General features: G+C 37.9%; 1 protein-coding gene across 3 annotated transcripts in view; it reads right to left on the reverse strand.

The window, feature by feature from the left end:
* The window catches only part of LOC144446633 (uncharacterized), a 20,549-nt gene extending 12,913 nt beyond the window's left edge, over positions 1-7,636 (reverse strand). The window contains exons 1-2 of one of the 3 annotated variants that reach the window (XM_078136439.1): positions 7,394-7,636; positions 1,659-1,853 (exon numbers count right to left, since the gene is read on the reverse strand). In XM_078136439.1, the coding sequence (XP_077992565.1) occupies positions 1,659-1,779 (121 nt within the window). In that variant the 5' untranslated portion in view covers positions 1,780-1,853; positions 7,394-7,636. Of the gene's footprint in view, positions 1-1,658; positions 1,854-2,019; positions 2,079-6,268; positions 6,381-7,393 lie in introns of those variants that run through there. The other 2 variants (XM_078136438.1, XM_078136440.1) reach the window with 2 other exon arrangements.
* Between the last annotated feature and the right edge of the window lie 11,651 nt (positions 7,637-19,287).

Here is a 19,287-nt window from a genome sequence, read left to right on the forward strand (position 1 = left end):
AGCACGACTTTAGTGAGTCTTGCTAGCTGCAACTACAACCCATAACACCAAAGTAAAGCGTTTTCTGTATGAACCACAATCATTGATAGCATCCATATAAAGTACAACCCATAACACCAAAGTAAAGCGTTTTCTGTATGAACCACAATCATTTATAACACCCATATCAAGTGTAAAAGAATACTTTTTCTCTACATTAGAAAGGCTACATGCTAGACTTGTAAATAAACCAATTGAAAAAAAAGTTTACTTTACACTTGATATGGCTGCTATACGTGTGAATGAGTGTAGCACATAGAGAAAGTGTTTCCCTTCAATGTTACCCGTTAGATACAACCCTGTAGATAGTTGTTATCTAGCAAGTAGTACCCTTGCCAAGTGATCGACTTGGATCATACACAATTTGTATGCCACATACAGTCTTGTGGTGAACGCTATAACTGAAAACGACTGTGTAATGTTGAGATCTCAGTAAATTGTTGAAACATGACAGTAAATTACCAAAAAGTGAGACTTTTTCGCGGCATGACACTTGTAATATTTACGAACATATATATTACTACTTTACAATCGGATTCCGTTTCGAGTGCAGATGTTAAAACACTTAAACATTAGTTGTGTGTGGGAATATGATATATGGGGGGTGGTAATTATATTTGAATTGGCTATGTAATTTATGCCTATACGGGTGTAATAATGTGTACACTTATCTTTGTTAGCCCTTGAAACTATAAAGTTTTGTAAAATGCCATTTAAGTGGCGTCCCCAAACAAGAGAATGTATAGGGGCAGATTGTCTGAAATGTGTAAAATTTGTGCACCAGCTGTAGTCTAGTTACGGTAGAAAAAAAGCGTGGTAAACCTTTTAGATGATGTATTCCATATACATCTCGCCATGGAGGTAGAAGTCCTTCCTACCTCCATGATCTCGCCAATTCCAACTATAATCCACATTTGATTACAAGTAGGTATATCAAATGTCTATCATGTTATGAATCGAAGTAATGATAGATGCAATCGTTAGGTGAGCATACCAAAAATTGAAATATCAACTATTAGACAGTACTGGATATATATGACAAATCGGAATGTTCACCGTAGTTACAGTGTAACTCCCTTATTTTAAACTGCGCTATAGTAAACATACTGGTATATCAAACGCCTGTTTATACATCTACAACTTGTTGACCAGGGTAGATGTCCCATTTTAAATAATGATTCACTAAGAACAAATCCTGATTTCAAAAAACAAAACACTGTAACACCCACTATAAATACTTAAATTCTTCTTGAATAATTTTCATTCAAATTTGCTCCATTTCCCCACTAACAGAGGGAAGAACCTCTTGAAATATACATAGTATACCTTCCTACAATAGAACATTTTAACACGGAGGGGAAACATAATTAAGGCCTTGAGAACTGACATGGTTTGTATTTGAACAACGACGTGATACAACAGGTCACTGCAAACAAGCCTGGATTCTAAGCAAAGTCAAGGGCTTCGGTGTCATTCAATACCAGCATTATTTTGTTTGATCAAACTGTAATGGTATATATATAAGTGAACAAGTTATTCATACACGCTATTCATTTAATACAGTAAACACTCCTAGCATTATCGTCCTCTCTCGAGCACGCCATTGGTAATATTCTCACCTTTTCCATCTGATGCTCTTTTTACAGGAATACTCGTACAACACGTGGTTACTATGACGACAATCATAACGACCATGTAACTATTTCGTTGAGTCCACATCATCATCATCATCCCCTGCATGTATTCTGTAACAGCCTGGGAAAATCGCCAATTCTGGAAGCCTCTTTTTATGTTCGGTCAGTCACACCAGCATCCTACAATACATAGATAATAATGATATTAATAACGCGTTATGTAACTGAAAAAATGATATGGCAATTTATGCAGAACTTATAAACAATGATAAATTCAACGCACGAAGTGTAGCTGCCAGTTTTGCAAGAACAATTCGTCTGCAAAGTAGATAGTTCAAACACTAACCTATCAAACCTCTTCAAAATGATGGATGTTGACCGAACCTAACAATGGTTAGTCACTAGTCTAACACAATGGCCGATCGTCAATGTTTCGGACAACAAACGCCAATATAACTATATGTTTTAAGAATAGCGAGGGTCGAAGCAACTATCGCCGTCCATTCACAGTAATGTGATTTAGTGTTACTCATCAAACCAACGATGACTTTTTTCTTAACAGTATGGCGGACTCGGATGAAAGGACACACCACTCAGGAGGGTGTCTCGTTCGCTCCACTATCTTACACTATATGTAAATGTCGAGTATGAAAAGGCGCTAATAGTAGGGTCTACTCAGACGAAAATAACCTTATTGTGGTGCACGCATTTTTTAAAAATGTGGGCACAGTTATTTGCATGCCTCACTGTTTCATAAACAATGGTTTGACCAACTCCATACCACTCATAAAATACTGATTGTCCAACCCGTTGGACTAGATGGTTCCTTGATCAACTAGCTAGGGTTATGTCTTCAAATACATTTTACAACCCGGTAAAAGTCCTAACTCATCAATCGTGTAATACTACCTATAAGCAGTGACACTTGAAACTTAATTCTATCTGTGTTGAAACGAGCAAAGTGGTCGTGACTTTTTGGGGCATGGTTTCGAAAAAAGAACGAAAACAAAATGAGTACACTGCTCCCAATAGTAGTGTTTTGTACTCAAGATAGTTGTATCCCAAGTCACATACACGTAGTATTTAGAGATGTTAGAGTGCCCACCATGGAAAGAATCTGGAACACTATGTCCAACACATACGTTGTATACCCCAGAGTGTACTGAAGACAACTGAGTTATATCATAGTTAGAAATGTTAGAGTACACTCCATGTTGATAAAATACTTGTTAAAGCTAGACTACCCAATGCAAAGGTGTTATCACGCATGGTAAGCTTGGCCCGTGTCCTTCGGATGTACTGTAAAAATGCATCTTGCAAAGTTGCGGTGAGATCTACATACTTCACATAATTATATATATTTCTTGTTGTTCCAGTCAATGCATGTTCATACGTGCCCGTGTACCTTCTGCGATTCCCACCACCGCGTTGATGTATTTATCTATATGCAAGGTACACAGACAGCTGTGCCCAGCCACATTTAATAACCAAGAGCCACTGCAGCTGTCTAACGTGGTTTTAATGACTATCGCATCAGCTAATTATCAAACAAATACTATTGTAAATTACAAGATGTCACGCATCTTGTTGTCAAGCTGTACCATCAAATGTATGCATCGCTCACACAATGCAGGTACTACACTAAAATAGGCAATGATAATGACACGAGTGTATTGTTTACTATTCACAACCATATAGCCCCCACCCTTCCACTACCACATTACTTTTTTTCAGTTCTAGGGTACTCAAATCTTATCTCAACTTGTTTTTCAAATGTCTACCTTCCCTCAGAGAGAGCATTCATCCATCTCTATATTTGAGAACTTTTGAATAATCCATGGAAGTACCCTTCCTACCTCAATGAATAAATTAAATCCTTGCGATCAACTGATGTATATTCCTGATAAGGCTGTTTTCCTTCGGAAAATATCACACGAATCTTGCTACTACAAATGTATCAATATACGCTCAATATAGGTAGGGGAAATATATTCAAGCCAAGACGGTATTAGATTTAGCTTATAGACAAGGAAAACAATAATCTAACAAATACTACGCGTCCCTGTGGTTTTTACCTGTGACCGTAATCACAAGTTTACGGGAATAAAATACACAGAGCGAACTATTTCGGAACCGGAGGAGGTCAATGTTTCATTTTGAGAAAGAGTTAGACAGTGTTTGGTGTGTGTCATGTTGAGGTTTACAGAGGATCTTGACAAAACAAGATATGACTTGCAAGAAGGTAATTGATTACGTCACAAACTTGTTGAAATATAATACAATTTGTAGGTGGCACGTTCGAGCCCCGTCGCTGCCGTTTGTTTCTGAATGGCTAAAGTCCTTGGGCAAGATTTGAACCATGACTGTGCCTCAGTCAACCCAGCTGTATAATTGCGAACCTGGTAGGATAGAGGTTGCAATGTGAATGCTTTAATCCGACCCGCTTATAGAGGCTGCAATGGATTGTATGCTCCACAGGGAGTTGATAAAGTAAAAGGGCTGTTGTGTTGTTATAGATCCATGCCAGGGGTAATAATTGTAAAGCGTGCCAGGGGTAATAATTGTAGAGTGCTTTGAACACAAAGTGGGAAAGCGCTATATAAAAACTAACATTATAATTATTATTATTATTTTGAAATGTGTCTTTTAAAATACCAACATCATATCATACACTTCGCTATTTACAAGAAAAAAATGTCACAATGTCTTAAACTTGAGAGTGGTGGCGAGGGGCACAGATGAAGAGAGACGGGGTAATATGAGGGAAAAACAGAGATTTATTGAGAGGGGAGAGAAGAGGACAGTGAACACGTTGTACCAGCACTGTTATTTTTAGATAACAAAGACCGTTGAGTGGAATGAGATGTACAGATGAGTAATTAGTTTCTAAAGGGCCTTGCAACAACTTTGTATTGTTTTAAATGAAAACATGGCAGTCTCATTCATGTTACAGCCTTAATGACATATTCATAAACATGACTGGTTGTTCTCTAAGTCCAAATGTAAACTTCGTTGCTGCATTCTTCATTAATTTCCCCGTGGCCGGCGCTAGCTGTGTTGTTCATACCTGCAGAAGGTCTACACTTGAACAGCGTACAATGTCCATATTCTCACGGACGTATAAACAATACGTCCCTGACTTTCTGTAGCAGATTATTTCCTAAAATATGCCGACTTGGGTAAATTTCGATACATGGGTACATATAATTACTTTCGTGGGTTTAACATGACACGCAAAATGGTTGATAACATTAAATAAAATAATGCGGCTAAGTAAAACAACCGCCAATTCAATCATTGCATACCCCCTCACGAGCATCTATTGGTCGACACTGCAGTACCAGAGTACAGACCACTTGACCCGTACTCGCCCCTATATCGACACATTTCGGCGCAGATATAAAAACAAACAGATTATGAGCTTAATCAGAAGGATTTGAAACAGTTTTGACAACTTTTGAAGTTTCATTTCATGTTTGATAATTCATCCTTTTAACCAGGGGCTTTGTTAGCTATTTAACCAGTGGATGAACATCATTTGCATATATGCAAATACAAGACACTGTTTCTTACCTAGTAGTAATTTTCACATTAATTCATTTACAACAAGAACCTGTGAATAGTTTTGTTCAGAAATACTTTTTTTTAAATAAATGAAGATTGAAAAAAAATTAAAGAGCGTCTGTTACCAAGGAAATAATAGACACGAGCAGTGAAAGACAAGCTAGCAAGTCTGCAGCGTTGGAGGTCCTTTATCCGACTTAAAATCAAATAAATGTCTTTGTTTGTGGAACAATACTAATTAGTATTATTAAAAAGACTTTAAATTCCTAACGTGTCCTTTCGTGGTTATTGGATATTGATTGAAGGTTGGCGTGAAAGATGCGTTTTATTGATTTTATGAACCGACACGATCGATCCGGAAACACTTGCGAGGAAAAATAACGGAAAGACAAAGACTGTGCTCTCGAGATAATTTCAACGCTAAATAAACCGTTCTCTATGCTCGACGTGGAGGAGATGAACAAGGGTCCAATATTCCCCGGATGTTAACTCAGGATCACTAAAAATTTATATTGAAAAAAATAATTCCAGCGTTATCTTCTAAAGGTCAAACAGTTCGAAGTGTATAGCCTTCAGCGTTACACATTTCATGAAACAGCGACAACGTGGAGTTTTAGTCATCGACATGGCTATAGTAAATGCGGCCCACGCAAATATTGTAAACAAAGCATGCAACCTGTTGGATTCGCAGGGACAGACTAAAATACGCGCGCTCAAACTTTAGTGAAATATGACTGGGCTTCTTCGCATTGATGCCTAATCAATGGCCCAAAGACTCATCGGTGGGAAGATTTGATACGAGCTAAAATGCCCCTAAATAGTTGACTGTGTAACTGTTTGAACACCTCAAACGCACTCATCCTTAGAGATGGCAGACGACAAGACGTATTGTTGATATCCACAATGGGTGACCTACGAAGAATAGTCACATTGGAGTTGAAATATTAGCTCGTGATGCACGAGATGGACCTGGATTGCACCAAACATTGAGTACACATAGAAAGGATAATAAGAAACTCTAGAAAACTTACGTAAGCACTGCAGAGTCGCAGACTATATACTAGTAATCGAGACCTGTCAAACGTCCCTGCAGTAGACCCCAGGTGCATACAAGGACACTTGAAAACCCGCCCTCGACGTACCTATGCAAAGTCCGCTCTAGTGCTGTCACATGACTCGAAGTAAATTGCAGTGTAATCTCGAAATGTTGTAAGGACGTAGTCGGAGCTCTCATGACCTGAGACCCGAGATTGGGTGATCGATTCACGCAAGTGTTCACACAAGCAGTCTAGTTATCGTGTCAGCCCACCAACTGGCCCTTTGTTAACTGTTATCTTGGCCTAAAGGCACTCGCTAACTTCTTTTTTTCCCATCTGAGTTTGTTGTAATTGTTTGCCTAGTATTGCGACCTTATTGTCTCACAAGCAACTCTTCAGAAAAAAATCGAAGGTTACCTACATATTTAGTTGGGAAAGAGCTAATTTTATTGTAATGTAAAAGATTGAAGGGCTATTGGTGTGAGTACAGTCGATCGAAGTAGGGCACTGAAGCGATCGTATTTAAACTGTCTAGCAAAGTTTTTTGACACCGTGTAACACCACGTAGTACCTTTGTCTGGCTTGTCTGGTATAGAATTTACAATGTCGACCATCCCCAACGGTAAATTTGAGTTGCAGACAATTTGACTGAGTCTAAATTCAGAACTCAGTTCCAGCCATCGTCCGTTACATGTACAAACATGTACCCCTGCATATTTTCACAAACTTGAAACTATGCGCAAACCACTCCAGTGAGTGAATGATAAATTTACATTTAAAGATAAGTTGAAAAAGAAAACCGTCGTCACGGAGACAAAACTAATTATTTCCACATTCGAGACGTAGACAAATATTTTGTTGGTATGGCCTTACCGCGGCAGAGAGTTTGGTTTACAGTATTGTAGGTATGTAAGGAATCAGATGCGGATTCAGTGCATTGTTGGTATTCAGAGCACCAACATTGTGGCCCATTAGTAAAACTTGACGGCTGATTTAATCAGTGATTCAATAATGAAGTGGCGCTTGAAACTCCTTGATATCTCTAAAGAGTCAGTCGGGATTAGGTAAAAATAGAAAGTCGCGAAAACAAGAGAAAAGTCAAGGAAGAACCAGACTTACCAGTCGATGGTAGCATTTACAGCAAATTACTCCACCTCTATTATATGCAGTATAGTACACGTTGTAATTTGCTTGTACTCCTATAAGATTCATTCTAAAGTGAAAGTGGTTGTGGGAGGGTCGTACCCGATTACCCTCTGTACAGACTTATACCGACAGACTATACTAGTGTATAAACTCAGCAACTGCTGAAGCTGGGTGATTTTTGTATAAATTGACGACGCATCAACACCTCGTAGTTTGTTGAGGCAGCTGCACTGCGACTCCACGTTGTAAAAACTGCATTGACAAGTAGTCGTATTTTAACTGATGTATATATGACTGTAACGTTAAGTGCATGCAGACCTTGGTTTCGACACTTTCTTTCTGTTGTCCATTTGTTTTGCTAGGTTGGTAGGTTTCGGTGAATACGATGGGATCCCCGTTTTTGACAGACAGACAGTAAGTGACAACGTAAGCGTGACAACAATATTTACACAGGGAAAAATTTATCACCGTAATTAGCTCAGTCACTTTTTCGCGTCACGAACCTTGGTGCTCGGTGAAAGGAGCCCAACCAATCGGACAAGACCAGACAAATCACAGTCTATTCATTCCCATGGCAGTTTCCAGGCCGTGGGCAGCCACTCAAAGTCCCAGTTGGTTAGGTTATTGTCCCAAAGTACAACACACCACCGGTCCCGAGATACAGGTTCTGAGATACGGAGAGTGAAATAGCATTTTAGGGGATCGGTGATTTAAAAATCACATCGCATGACCAACTCTGTGAGTATGCTGGTATTATAAAGAGTGGTGATGTAAGCTTATAAACAATAGAAGTATTATTGTTAGATATGTATTATAATGACAAGCCCTTGTAAAGCTTCGAACATACCTACCGTGATAATCACGCCGTTTTGCCCTACCACCTCCAGACGACATAAATCAGACACGGAGTTCCGAACTCCCCCGTTTCCCACACTCCTCGGTTCTTTAACAACGCCAGGTGTTAACTTTGGACTCGAGAGGAGCGCCAGGTTGAAGATGAAACGATGCGAGGAGACGGATAGACAGACAATCGGCGCATGACGGCCACGCGCAGAATGAACAGTAAAAACAGGGTTCGCGTGTCTGGCGTGTTATCTCATGGCATCTCTTCAACATAGAACATTGCCATTGAACCTACATTGCTGTGCGCAGAATTTCAATTGCTGCGTACTTTTTGTGTTTGTATGTATTTTATGCAAATAAAACAACATGTACAGTCATGTATGCCTCATCCCAAACAATACACGGTTTCCATAGTTTCAGCTTGGGTGCGATGCTGAATATGTTTGCCATATAGTAGAAAAAGAGAAAAGAAGTTTTCCCACAATGACGTTGTCGTGAGTTTATACATTGGAATGCAGTCCTTTTTTCAGAAATACAAAAACCAATCTCTTCGCGAAGATTATCTGCTTCAATAGTATACGTAGGCGAAATAGTCTAATTGTGGTAGTGCAGGCTGTGTACGTATTTGATATCGACAGTCTGGTACAATACCATTCAGTATTAGACAATGAACGTTTTGACGATGGAACGAAAATATGTGGTAGAAGAATTCGACCTGCCTATTGTAACGTATACCAGCACAGATTACCATTCTACGGAGGAAGGGCAGTTTTTTTTGTTGGTTAACCGAGACACATTTTTTTTCCTGACACGCTTATCGCAAACAATGCGTGTCTGAAAAATCTCCAGAGTATCGTGGTATGTGCAACTGTAATGATGAGGTATTGTGAAACTGTGACCGCTCGGAACTGTTAACCTGCATAAAACAAATTGATGTTTTCCACAAACAAACGCCGGAAGATATGTAAAAGTTTAAGAACCACTTAAAACCTTTACTACCCCCCATGCATACTATAAACTATAGGTCAAACACCTGTTGCGTTTCCACGATAGAGGTGAAGGTTCATCTACGTATTCATGTACTTACCCGTGGGACAGTTATAAATGTTATCAACGTGTAGCGTACTCCAGTCCTACAACACACCCCAGCAAGCTGATCAGTTTAGTTGTGTGATTGCTCCATTTCTATTACCATGATAATGACTTTTAGGTTCGTTATTCATACTATAATGTGACAATTGACATCCGAATCAGTGCCTATGGGTACCGGTGAAAGAACAATTAACAAAGGAAAACAAAAAAACAGCTATCTTACTATATTCTTACGAGGTTCGAATATTTCCCTAAAGGATCAGTTACGAGTATCGGCTCCATGTTGGCCAATATGTTTTAAGGCACTTTCTCCACAATGGATGAAGACATGCTATCTATTTGCTATTGGAAAATACTGATCAAGATCTACAAATACATCAGCTTCGGGCATCAATTCAAAGTCAATTATTACATAATTAGTTTCTCTAGGCACTAGTAGAATTTCAAGGCGATCAAACTTCCAATTTGATTTCTGTGGGTTTTTCCCAATCTCACCACACCAAAAAGGCTTCAAACACGTTTCGAATACGAATATATATGTTATTGTTTTATAATTTGTACAATCCGTTTTAACTTTAAAATAAAGCATATAAAGGGGAACGGACAGGTGAAAATGGTTTGACAATAGTTCATTTGTCTTTTTACTTTCCCTAAGACACACCGCAGGCAGCTTTCGGGTTAAATCCGTAGGACAAACCTGTAATCTGTTTTGTATTGGTTTAGAGACATCAGTGATATCAGGCAGGCCGCAAACTTTTTTTTTTAATTTAAATTTAAAGTTAAATTTGTCATTTTATGGATGTCTACCGTCGGTCGCAATACGGTAGATCTTCGTCTGATATAAACACCCTTTACCAGTCAGACCACTGTTATAAGTATCTTCCATTTAACACTTTGTATACGGACAAAAGTACTTCAGATAAAATAAAGCGTGCACTTTGTTTAAAGATTGGAAAACTTAAACAGAACGAAGTAGCGCCGTGTATGTTAGTCAAATTGACAAAGTGTCTCCAAAATGACGTAACGCGACCGGCTCAACAGCGAATCTGTTCAACGGAGAAAGACTGAGTGGACATCAGACAAAAACTATTATGTTGGTTCTAAAATGTACATACCAAACTCATGAATCAATAAAAAGTCGTTTTCTTATTTTATAGCTTTCGTTTTCCGTGTGAACAACTATCTAATAAACACTTATTAGTACAAAACACTTCTTCGCCAAAAAAATAACTATGGGTCATAAAAAAGTTCTTTTTCGTATCTTACCTCTGTTAAAATTTCTTTCAACGTTTATTAGGGAGCATTATGCATGGTATGTCTGGGATGTCACTGGCAAATTGAAAGACAAAAGACGTAGAACAATATAAACGATTTGAAATAAAAGAAATACTTCACACGAAATTATGCATGCGGGAACTGCTTTGTTATCAAAGCAAACACCACGTAACACGCTTACTGTAGAAATCTGTATACACTCGCCTGAACTTTGGCTAAATTAAAAATGTTGCACACGAATAGGACCACCTTTTGAAACCTACGGAATGCGGCCTGAATAAAAATTGCCTGGTACTTCAAAATAAACTTAGCAACATTAACACTGTGCACAGGTCAAGGTATTAATAAGGACCAAATGGGAGTCCAAGGAATTTTGAAGTGATAACCTTATCTGCCTATAAGCCATCAATCTACATTTAGTGGTTGTTTTTTCCAGGTTTATCGTTGTCAAGTATGTGATGATACACTACTTAGTAAACGTGTATCAGACAGAAGTGATTGAAATGATGGCATCATTTGTGGTTCAGTCAAGTACAAATATGAATCTATAACCTTGAAACTTCGCTCGTCAGTTAACAGACCTTTCCAGTAAATCACGCCCTCTAGTGGTGTTATATTACTAAAATATAGTTAACTGTTCCTCTAGCTCATAAAAATCAACAACCCTGTTAGCTAGCTCTCACTATACTTGTGAAGGAATCAAATATATGTTACAAACATGTGCGTGACACTGGCATACTATAAGGCGGTGGCAATCATTGGAAAAGTGTATTCATTTAATGTTAGTTAGTCTAAAAACTAAATACTACAATTGACAGATATACACTTCATGAAAACAGAACTATTAGTATTTTGCAATGCTGAACACAAAACTGTGGCACTCGATATATGAAATAATATACTGGATGCTTGATATATAATTAAATCTAACTAATATTTATCCCCACTTAACATATTTCATTACGGAGATGTTATTTTAATTGGTATTAAATCAGATCTTTAGGTTTTCCTCATCTTAGTCACGTGACAGATATATTGATGATAATGATGGAGTTTTTACTCTCAAATCAGGCAATAAAACTGTTTATATCAGTACTTCTAGCGACCGTAAAAGACCCCTGTCAGTCCATAACATTCTTCACTATTAAAATACACGTAAACAAATACTGATTTTACACGTTGATTTGTAATAACCATGGCAAGCATGGCGTTCATAGACTCAGGAATTAATTATAAGCATTTCAAAAGCAATTGTATATTGTGGAGTCATGGTCAGTAGAATGGCCAACTTGGAATCTGCAGGCTGTTTGTTTCTGAGTGGTTAAAGTCCTTGGGCAAGATTTGAACCACGATTGTGCCCTAGTCAACCCAGCTGTATATTACTTGGGGTCTGGCAGCCGGGTTAGAGGTTGCAATGTAAATGCTTTAATTCTATGTGCTTATAAGGGCTACAACGGATGATCCCCGGGGAGTTGAGGAAGTATAATGGGCCGTTGTGCCGCTATAGGTCTTCGCCAGGAGTAATAACAATAAAGCACTTTAGGAAAAGCGTTGAATAAAAACTAACATTATTATAAACACTGTTATTAACTCATCAGTACGAGAATGTAGTATACAACTCCCGTTTAATGCTTTCAAATTTCATTGGCCATTGCAATAATTATAATGACACACGTGTTAGGCTTTATAAGAGCTTATAATATATGTATAGGCTTTCAACTTCAGTCTCAGTAGTTGCACTCAGGTATTTTTTCCCGCGAATTTCTAATTTTTCTTTTGGATATTACCTACAGATTTCTGCTTTCTTTCGATTTGCAAGGGGAGGGGGGGGGGGGTAATAAATGTAATGCCAGTAACCATCGTAACGCAAAATATACATGATATATGCGTGTGTCTCTTCATGTACAAGCATAGTGAAATTGACAATAGGTTGGCCTTAATGTGTGTTTATATTAGTTGGTAAGTTCCCACATTTCTTTGAAAAGATCCAATTGCAAAATACTTGTCGCAGCTATAATACATCAAGTATGTAAACTATTCATTATGTGTTTTTTAATTAATGAAAATCGGCCCCGAGGGTCAGCGATGAAAAAAAAAATATAGAGAACAGTCAATGACATTCCGTGAATTCCACATCGTCGAAGCTAGATTTGTGTGCGTGTGAATAGCCGAAGTTGTGGATATCCTCGGCTAATCTCGGTCTTAGCGATGCATGAACGCCGAGTATACATGACGTGTGTTTTCTGAATACGTGACCAATATTTTTTCCCTATAAAATTTGAAAACATCCATTCATCATTTTCCTTGGAATCTGAGACTTCGAGATAATGGTGATGATTTTCATTTTAGTATGTGTGATACGACTTGGCTCCATCGTGTAATAAAACAAACTGATACATAAAGGCAGAAACGAGACAACGAGACCCTGGTGGATGTTGATAATTTGTGTACTGGTGTTATCTCATGTCCATGATGGATTTTTAAATCACCGTAGCTTTGTGACAGACCTCTAACTCCGAGAAAATACTCATGGAGAATAAAAATTAGCACATTAATGGCATTTATTTCAGCAATGTTTTCATCAACACCATCATCTACAGATTACTACAACATGTCACGATGGATAATATCCCTACCGGTTTGTTTGTCAGTTTATCCTTACGGGACATACACCCGATCTGTCTTCATGATTTATCTCTCCCACAACTTCTGTGTTGAGAAACTTTCTCTTTTAAAATCGACGACAATTAAATCCTGAAGATAAGCCGTAAAACATCGTTTCCGAAACAGGAATGTAGATATTATTGATGCAATAATAATTAATGTGACGAATATGCATTTCGAAGGGTCATTTGGACACTTTTCTTGTGTTAAAAAAAAGACAATCTTACCTGAAATTTTGCCCAAGGAGTGACCACTGTACAAACTTGGTTTTCGTAAGCAAAGCAAAACAAGAAGTTAGCATCTGGTATTCATAAAACTGAACTTGATATTTGAGTTAACTTGTCGTGGGATTAGTCTCATAGTCTATAACGTATGAGTAAAGGTTGTCGTCTTTGATAAACCCAAATTGAAGAATGGGTTCCCAGTTTTCAATAAGGTAGTCTCAAAGGTTATCGCCTTAGCTGGGGGATCCATTACTTCTGTGCAGCAGATATTTATCTTGTGAAATTAAAAACTACTGGTGCGAGGTGGATCGAGGAATTTGTGTGGATGAGACCATGACGAGAGGAACCATGTGTACAGTAACGAGGAGGGGGGGGGGGGTTGTATTTTTCACTTGGAATACCAAAGTAATTGGAAGTAGTAAGACAAATAGATGTACCTTGAATCTTGTTGGACGATTTGATAGTATAGGTAGTCGCTGGAGACAGATGACATCTAGTCTCTGATATGCATCATTTAGGCTACTGTTATAACTTTCTCTTTACATACGATATCAGGAAGTTCAGCCAATTAAAGGTCGAGATTCCAACTTCTTTTTTAAATATAGTTAATTAAATTTTAATTCAACTCTTACTTTCCTTACAAGTATACGTGTATGATATCATGTAGAGTGGACTTTCAAAACTCTCGACAGAAAAACAAACCTCGAAAGTGTATTTTTCAAGTTGTCACAAAACATCAATATTATCAATATATTTAAAAACACCAGCCCTCGTGACTCGAATGGCATTATCCTATTACATGGTGTAACCGTTACGTTTCCTTTACCCGACGGAAAAATTATGGTCTACGCGGGAAAAATCTACGTATATCCCGAAACCATTCTACTGGTACGAGATATGTCATTTTAAACGTGTTTAATTTCAGTTTCAAAATTTATGATTTATAATTAAAGCTTATCAGATTTGGAGTTACAATGAGTTTACTGCTAATAAGTCTTAGTAGGCGTTTTTAGGTCAGAAACGACATGTCAATGAATGCATACAAAATATTGATGCTGACGATAGAGATCAAAGCTAATACTTACGTACGTTGATCACGTTACGTACATTACACAGTCAAGGTAGTGTACACACTATTCATGGCTTTGAACTCTTTCTATATTTTGGCAGAATGTGATTTGATCTAATAACAGTGATAACTTGATAATTTGAAATTATTGGTGAATTTGCCAACTTGTGTGTGATTTTAATAGCAATCCAATTCCTATTTTTGCGCGAAAGCACTATACAATCATGTACTACCCTGGCACTCGTCTCACACAGTGAATTTGTATGCATAGTTGCTACACAAAATGAAACTAAGGGACACAGGTGATGGAGTGATGGCTGGATAAGTCAGATAAAATGCTAGGTATTTACACATTGATTTGGGTCAATGAATTGTATATTACTTAAAGTGTCTATCGCCAAGATGAATAATGATCTATTCGGTATGTACGGATGGTCGCATAGCGAAAAATGATAACACATGTGATCTGGCGATGTCCACTGGCTGATGAGACGACCTTTGCTTTGCATCTGTATTTCTGGAATCTTGATTGATGAATTATGCAAATTTTAAGTTTTCGGGTTCTGTCAACGATGCATCATCTCACGAATCTAGGCAAATTTTAGTGAATCATTTCAACGAGGGTAAAAGTTGTGCGATGTATGTACAATTTATTGGGGGTGGGGGTGGCTAAACCTTAACCGAAGTCCAAAAAATAGCGTCAGTGACTTGTCGCTACATGATGTTTCAAATTGTCGCGCGATATGTTATGTACATGTGTTGCGGTTATATGGGCGTTATGTGGCTTATATGCCTTCCAAGTAACATCTAGTGCCGTGATTATAAATGGGATACACTATTTATTCAATGTAAACACGTTGGGATCATGTACTGACTACATCACAAAGTAAACATATGTAGATAGAGAGGTTATGTTTGAAGAATGAAAAGGTTAACATTTTCATTTTCTCCGTTCCCAAATTCAATTTTTGTATGCCGTCGATAATATGCCAGCTGTTGGTTTTGTTTTCAAAATGACACTTTTTGCATCTGTTGTTTCACCAAGAGAATATGTCATAGAAATATTTTGACATAAATTGATATATATTGGTTTTCAAGTTTTTCTTCGCTTCGTTGAAGTGCATATGTTCGATGGGAGTTTCACCCAGTTCTTACCCTGGAGGTCGTAGTACGCTGCGCCATATATATATATACGCAGTTTTAGTCGCTGACAGACTGAAACGCTCGTGGCAAGTGGCCAAATAGGTCTGTGTACTGAATGAAGAAATAATGTAATGTCTCCAAAAAAGTTATAAACGATAAACTAAACAGTACTGCATTCACTAGTTATAATAAAGATTTAAAAAATCAATCAACCAATGACACAAATCACTCGGTAACGTCCGTCAGTTTCAGTCACGCATGTAAGATAGAGTACAGTATTAAATACATAAACAAAGCGAAATTACCGCATCAGTCAGCTAGTGTATCGATCAATAAATTGACCAATTGATAAAAAAAACCGCGGGTCTATTAACCAACCGCGACTTGCCAGCCAACCAATTAAAAATTGTAGTTACCAATACCATAACAAAAAACGGTCAGTTTCTGTCATCAGATCTAATCTGAGAGGAATATAACCACGTGTTTGATCAGTCCTGGTCCGAGATCAGTCTGACGTTCAAATTGCATATCCGTTTTCATAGTAGTATGTGTTGAATTTCATATTTTTACTTTCTGGAATTGTTACTTTTCGTCGTCACCTTTACCTTGGAATTTATTTCTCTTGAGCATTTTTAAACATACATGTGTACTGTAATATGAAGACCGTCTTTGTAATTTTTGTTATCTATAGGTTTTGTATGAGAAGGATTGAGAACGTAGGAAATGGGTGAAAGGGTATGTTCTGGTCCATTTCTGTTGCCGAAGGGTAGATAGTGTTGTAAAACGCCAACTGAGTGACCGTTCATCCGTGTGTGACCCCAGTCCCTGGATAGGGCACGGCCTGGGTCATCACTTTTACAGTTACAGAAATATATCTCATGTGAAAATAAACAAATTAGAACAGTTGTCATGGCAATTGTGGTATGTGATGCCCATTGGGAACAATAACTCGATAAATTTGTTTGCTGGAACATTACCAAATTGTTTTCTGTGAAAAGCATTCTATGATAGGTAACGCCTCACTATAGTAGCGAGTTCTCGATTTACAAACAAACAAACACACCTATTGACCCAATCTATCAAGAATACGAGTATCAAAATTAATGATGTGCCAGTATCGAGGTGACAGAGCTGTGAATGTTGTAATAGTATCGAGATGACAGAGTTGCACGTGATTGTAAATCAGTTCTGTGAGACTGACAAAGGCAGCGAAATATTGACATACGTGCTATACGAGAAATTGAGATTATAGTAGCTCATAGTGCTATTTACTCTGGAATATACGCTCCGGGGATTCGATTAAGATCCGTCTGGTGAAGACGTAGCGGAGTCCCCAGTCGGAAAGCTTACTTAGAAATAGGTACTTGTTTAATCTCTTGAAAACTGAAGTTGAATAGAATGTCTACCTCCATGGCACGCCTTATCGCACTATATTTGTGCGTTTTCTGCACAGAACGAGATTGGTTTATTGTGCCATAATGCAAAAAAGAAAAGAAAAAAAATGGTTTTGCTGATAAACCCAGTTCTTGAATCGACCGTTGACAACCACTTTCCTTCGATTCTGAGACAAGAAGACACGTGGATCTATATGCCAGGACACCTAAAAACTGATGTTATATTGGAGAATTAAGCAATTTATGACGTCTAACAACCAATGACTACAATGTGAACTGGTTTGAGTGTGAATCGGGCCTATATGTGAAAGTAATTCGGGCTGCTGTGGTGTATAATGAATATCATCAAGTCATCACCATGAAAGGAGCTGACTCACGTGACTCGTTATTCCTGTTAATACATGTATACGTTCAAAACTCGCCTCTACTTTACCAAATTCCACACACTGACGGCGAATGATGTAGAAAAAAGTTTATGTACCTTGATTTGTTTCCCCTGGAAAGAGAATAAACATACAAAAAAGTCAATATTGTCATCAGACATATTGTTCAAACTGTTACATATCGACACTATTATAGTAACAAATTGTTGGTATGGTTATGATGGCACACTTTGGAAATGGGTAAACGTTTTTTTATTGACAGTGATCAAGCAATGGGTACCTATTCATTGTTGTACTGGTGATGTATCACATGAATGGATGGGTTTGAATTGATGTTATGTACACTAATACAATATTTGATCCATTATAAACTATTTCGATAACGTTGTTGTTAGAACTTGAACGGTTACGAGTTGTGGGCGTCACAAATACTCCTACACTTTCTCAAGCAAGCCATGTGGAGATGCGGTGGGTTTAATATTGCTGATAGGTCGATGTATCTGATGCCCTCCCTCTACGGTGGTCTTTTGCAAAACAGTAAATAGGTAATTCAGTTAATTAATGAAAAGGATTGACTTCCTCTCCCCTCCTCGATGGTCAGATACTATTGGACAGGGTCCAAACATCAAATATCTACCCTGAAAACATGTTTAGGCAAAACTGCCAGTCCTTTGGGGGCGCTATACAGGTCGTCGTTACACTGCGATCGAAGAGCGCAAAAGTTATTGATATACAGGCCATAAAGAAGTTTTAAATCATTTTCGTTTCGACTGAGACATTCTTAACAAGGTGGATGTAAGATAATCGTGAGCACTCTGCTTTATGACTACTTGTAAAAGGTTTTTACTGGTACATACATTTCTGCTTACAGAGCTTTATAATTCTACATGTAAATCTAAGAACAAGTGGAGTTTTCATGATTGCATGTGACAATGCTTGAGGAAAAATTATCATTATTGCTCTCAAAAGCCGAGAAAATACAAAGATATTGACTAAAATAGACAACATATTCAAAGCATACTAGGCCTAATATCAGAAAAAAAAAAAACAGAGGAAAAACTCTTATCTGATTGATGTAAATCAAGGGACAAAACGAATAATAACTGAGCCTCTGGCAACGCGAATTTACTTCAGGCGCAGAAATTATACCAGATATTATAAAATTTAGTATTCCTTTAATACTTAGAAAGTGAACCAAATGTTGAAGACAAAAATGTCAAAAACTGATTGGTTAAGATTCCCCTTCCCCCTCTCCCCAAGTAGCCTGAATGTTTTAGGAACCTAGCCCAGTAACATGTTTAGATCTACAATACTGCCCTCAACGACTATATCTTTTGGTCTATTGTTCTTATATTAACACGGATTGACCACTGATTATAAAGCTTGTGTAACAGTACAATGCACTTTGTGCTGGTGATTTCTAGTAACACCATTATTACAGTGTAGATGACCTTGTACAACCAGTTGAAGATAACAGTCAAAACAGAGCACAAAGTTCAAAGTTCAACGAAAAGGGAAAGTGAGGTCAGAAGTCTTCATCATATGCCATGTACATACCTGTATGTGACTCATGAGGAAGTAACCTATTTCTTACCTATGTGATCTCATACTATATAGCAATGGTGATCGGTAGAGGGTAGGGTCTATGGTCTATTCGAGCCCGGGCACTGAAAAGGGGCAGCGTTTGTATTGTTTATTTTTTATACTGACGATAAAAACAGACCAAACAAACGCTGCATATACAAGTTTGCAAGTAAACAGCTTGTTGAATTGAGGTCAC

Source organism: Glandiceps talaboti, chromosome 15 (assembly GCF_964340395.1).
Source record: "Glandiceps talaboti chromosome 15, keGlaTala1.1, whole genome shotgun sequence".
Classification (NCBI taxonomy): Eukaryota; Metazoa; Hemichordata; class Enteropneusta; family Spengelidae; genus Glandiceps; species Glandiceps talaboti.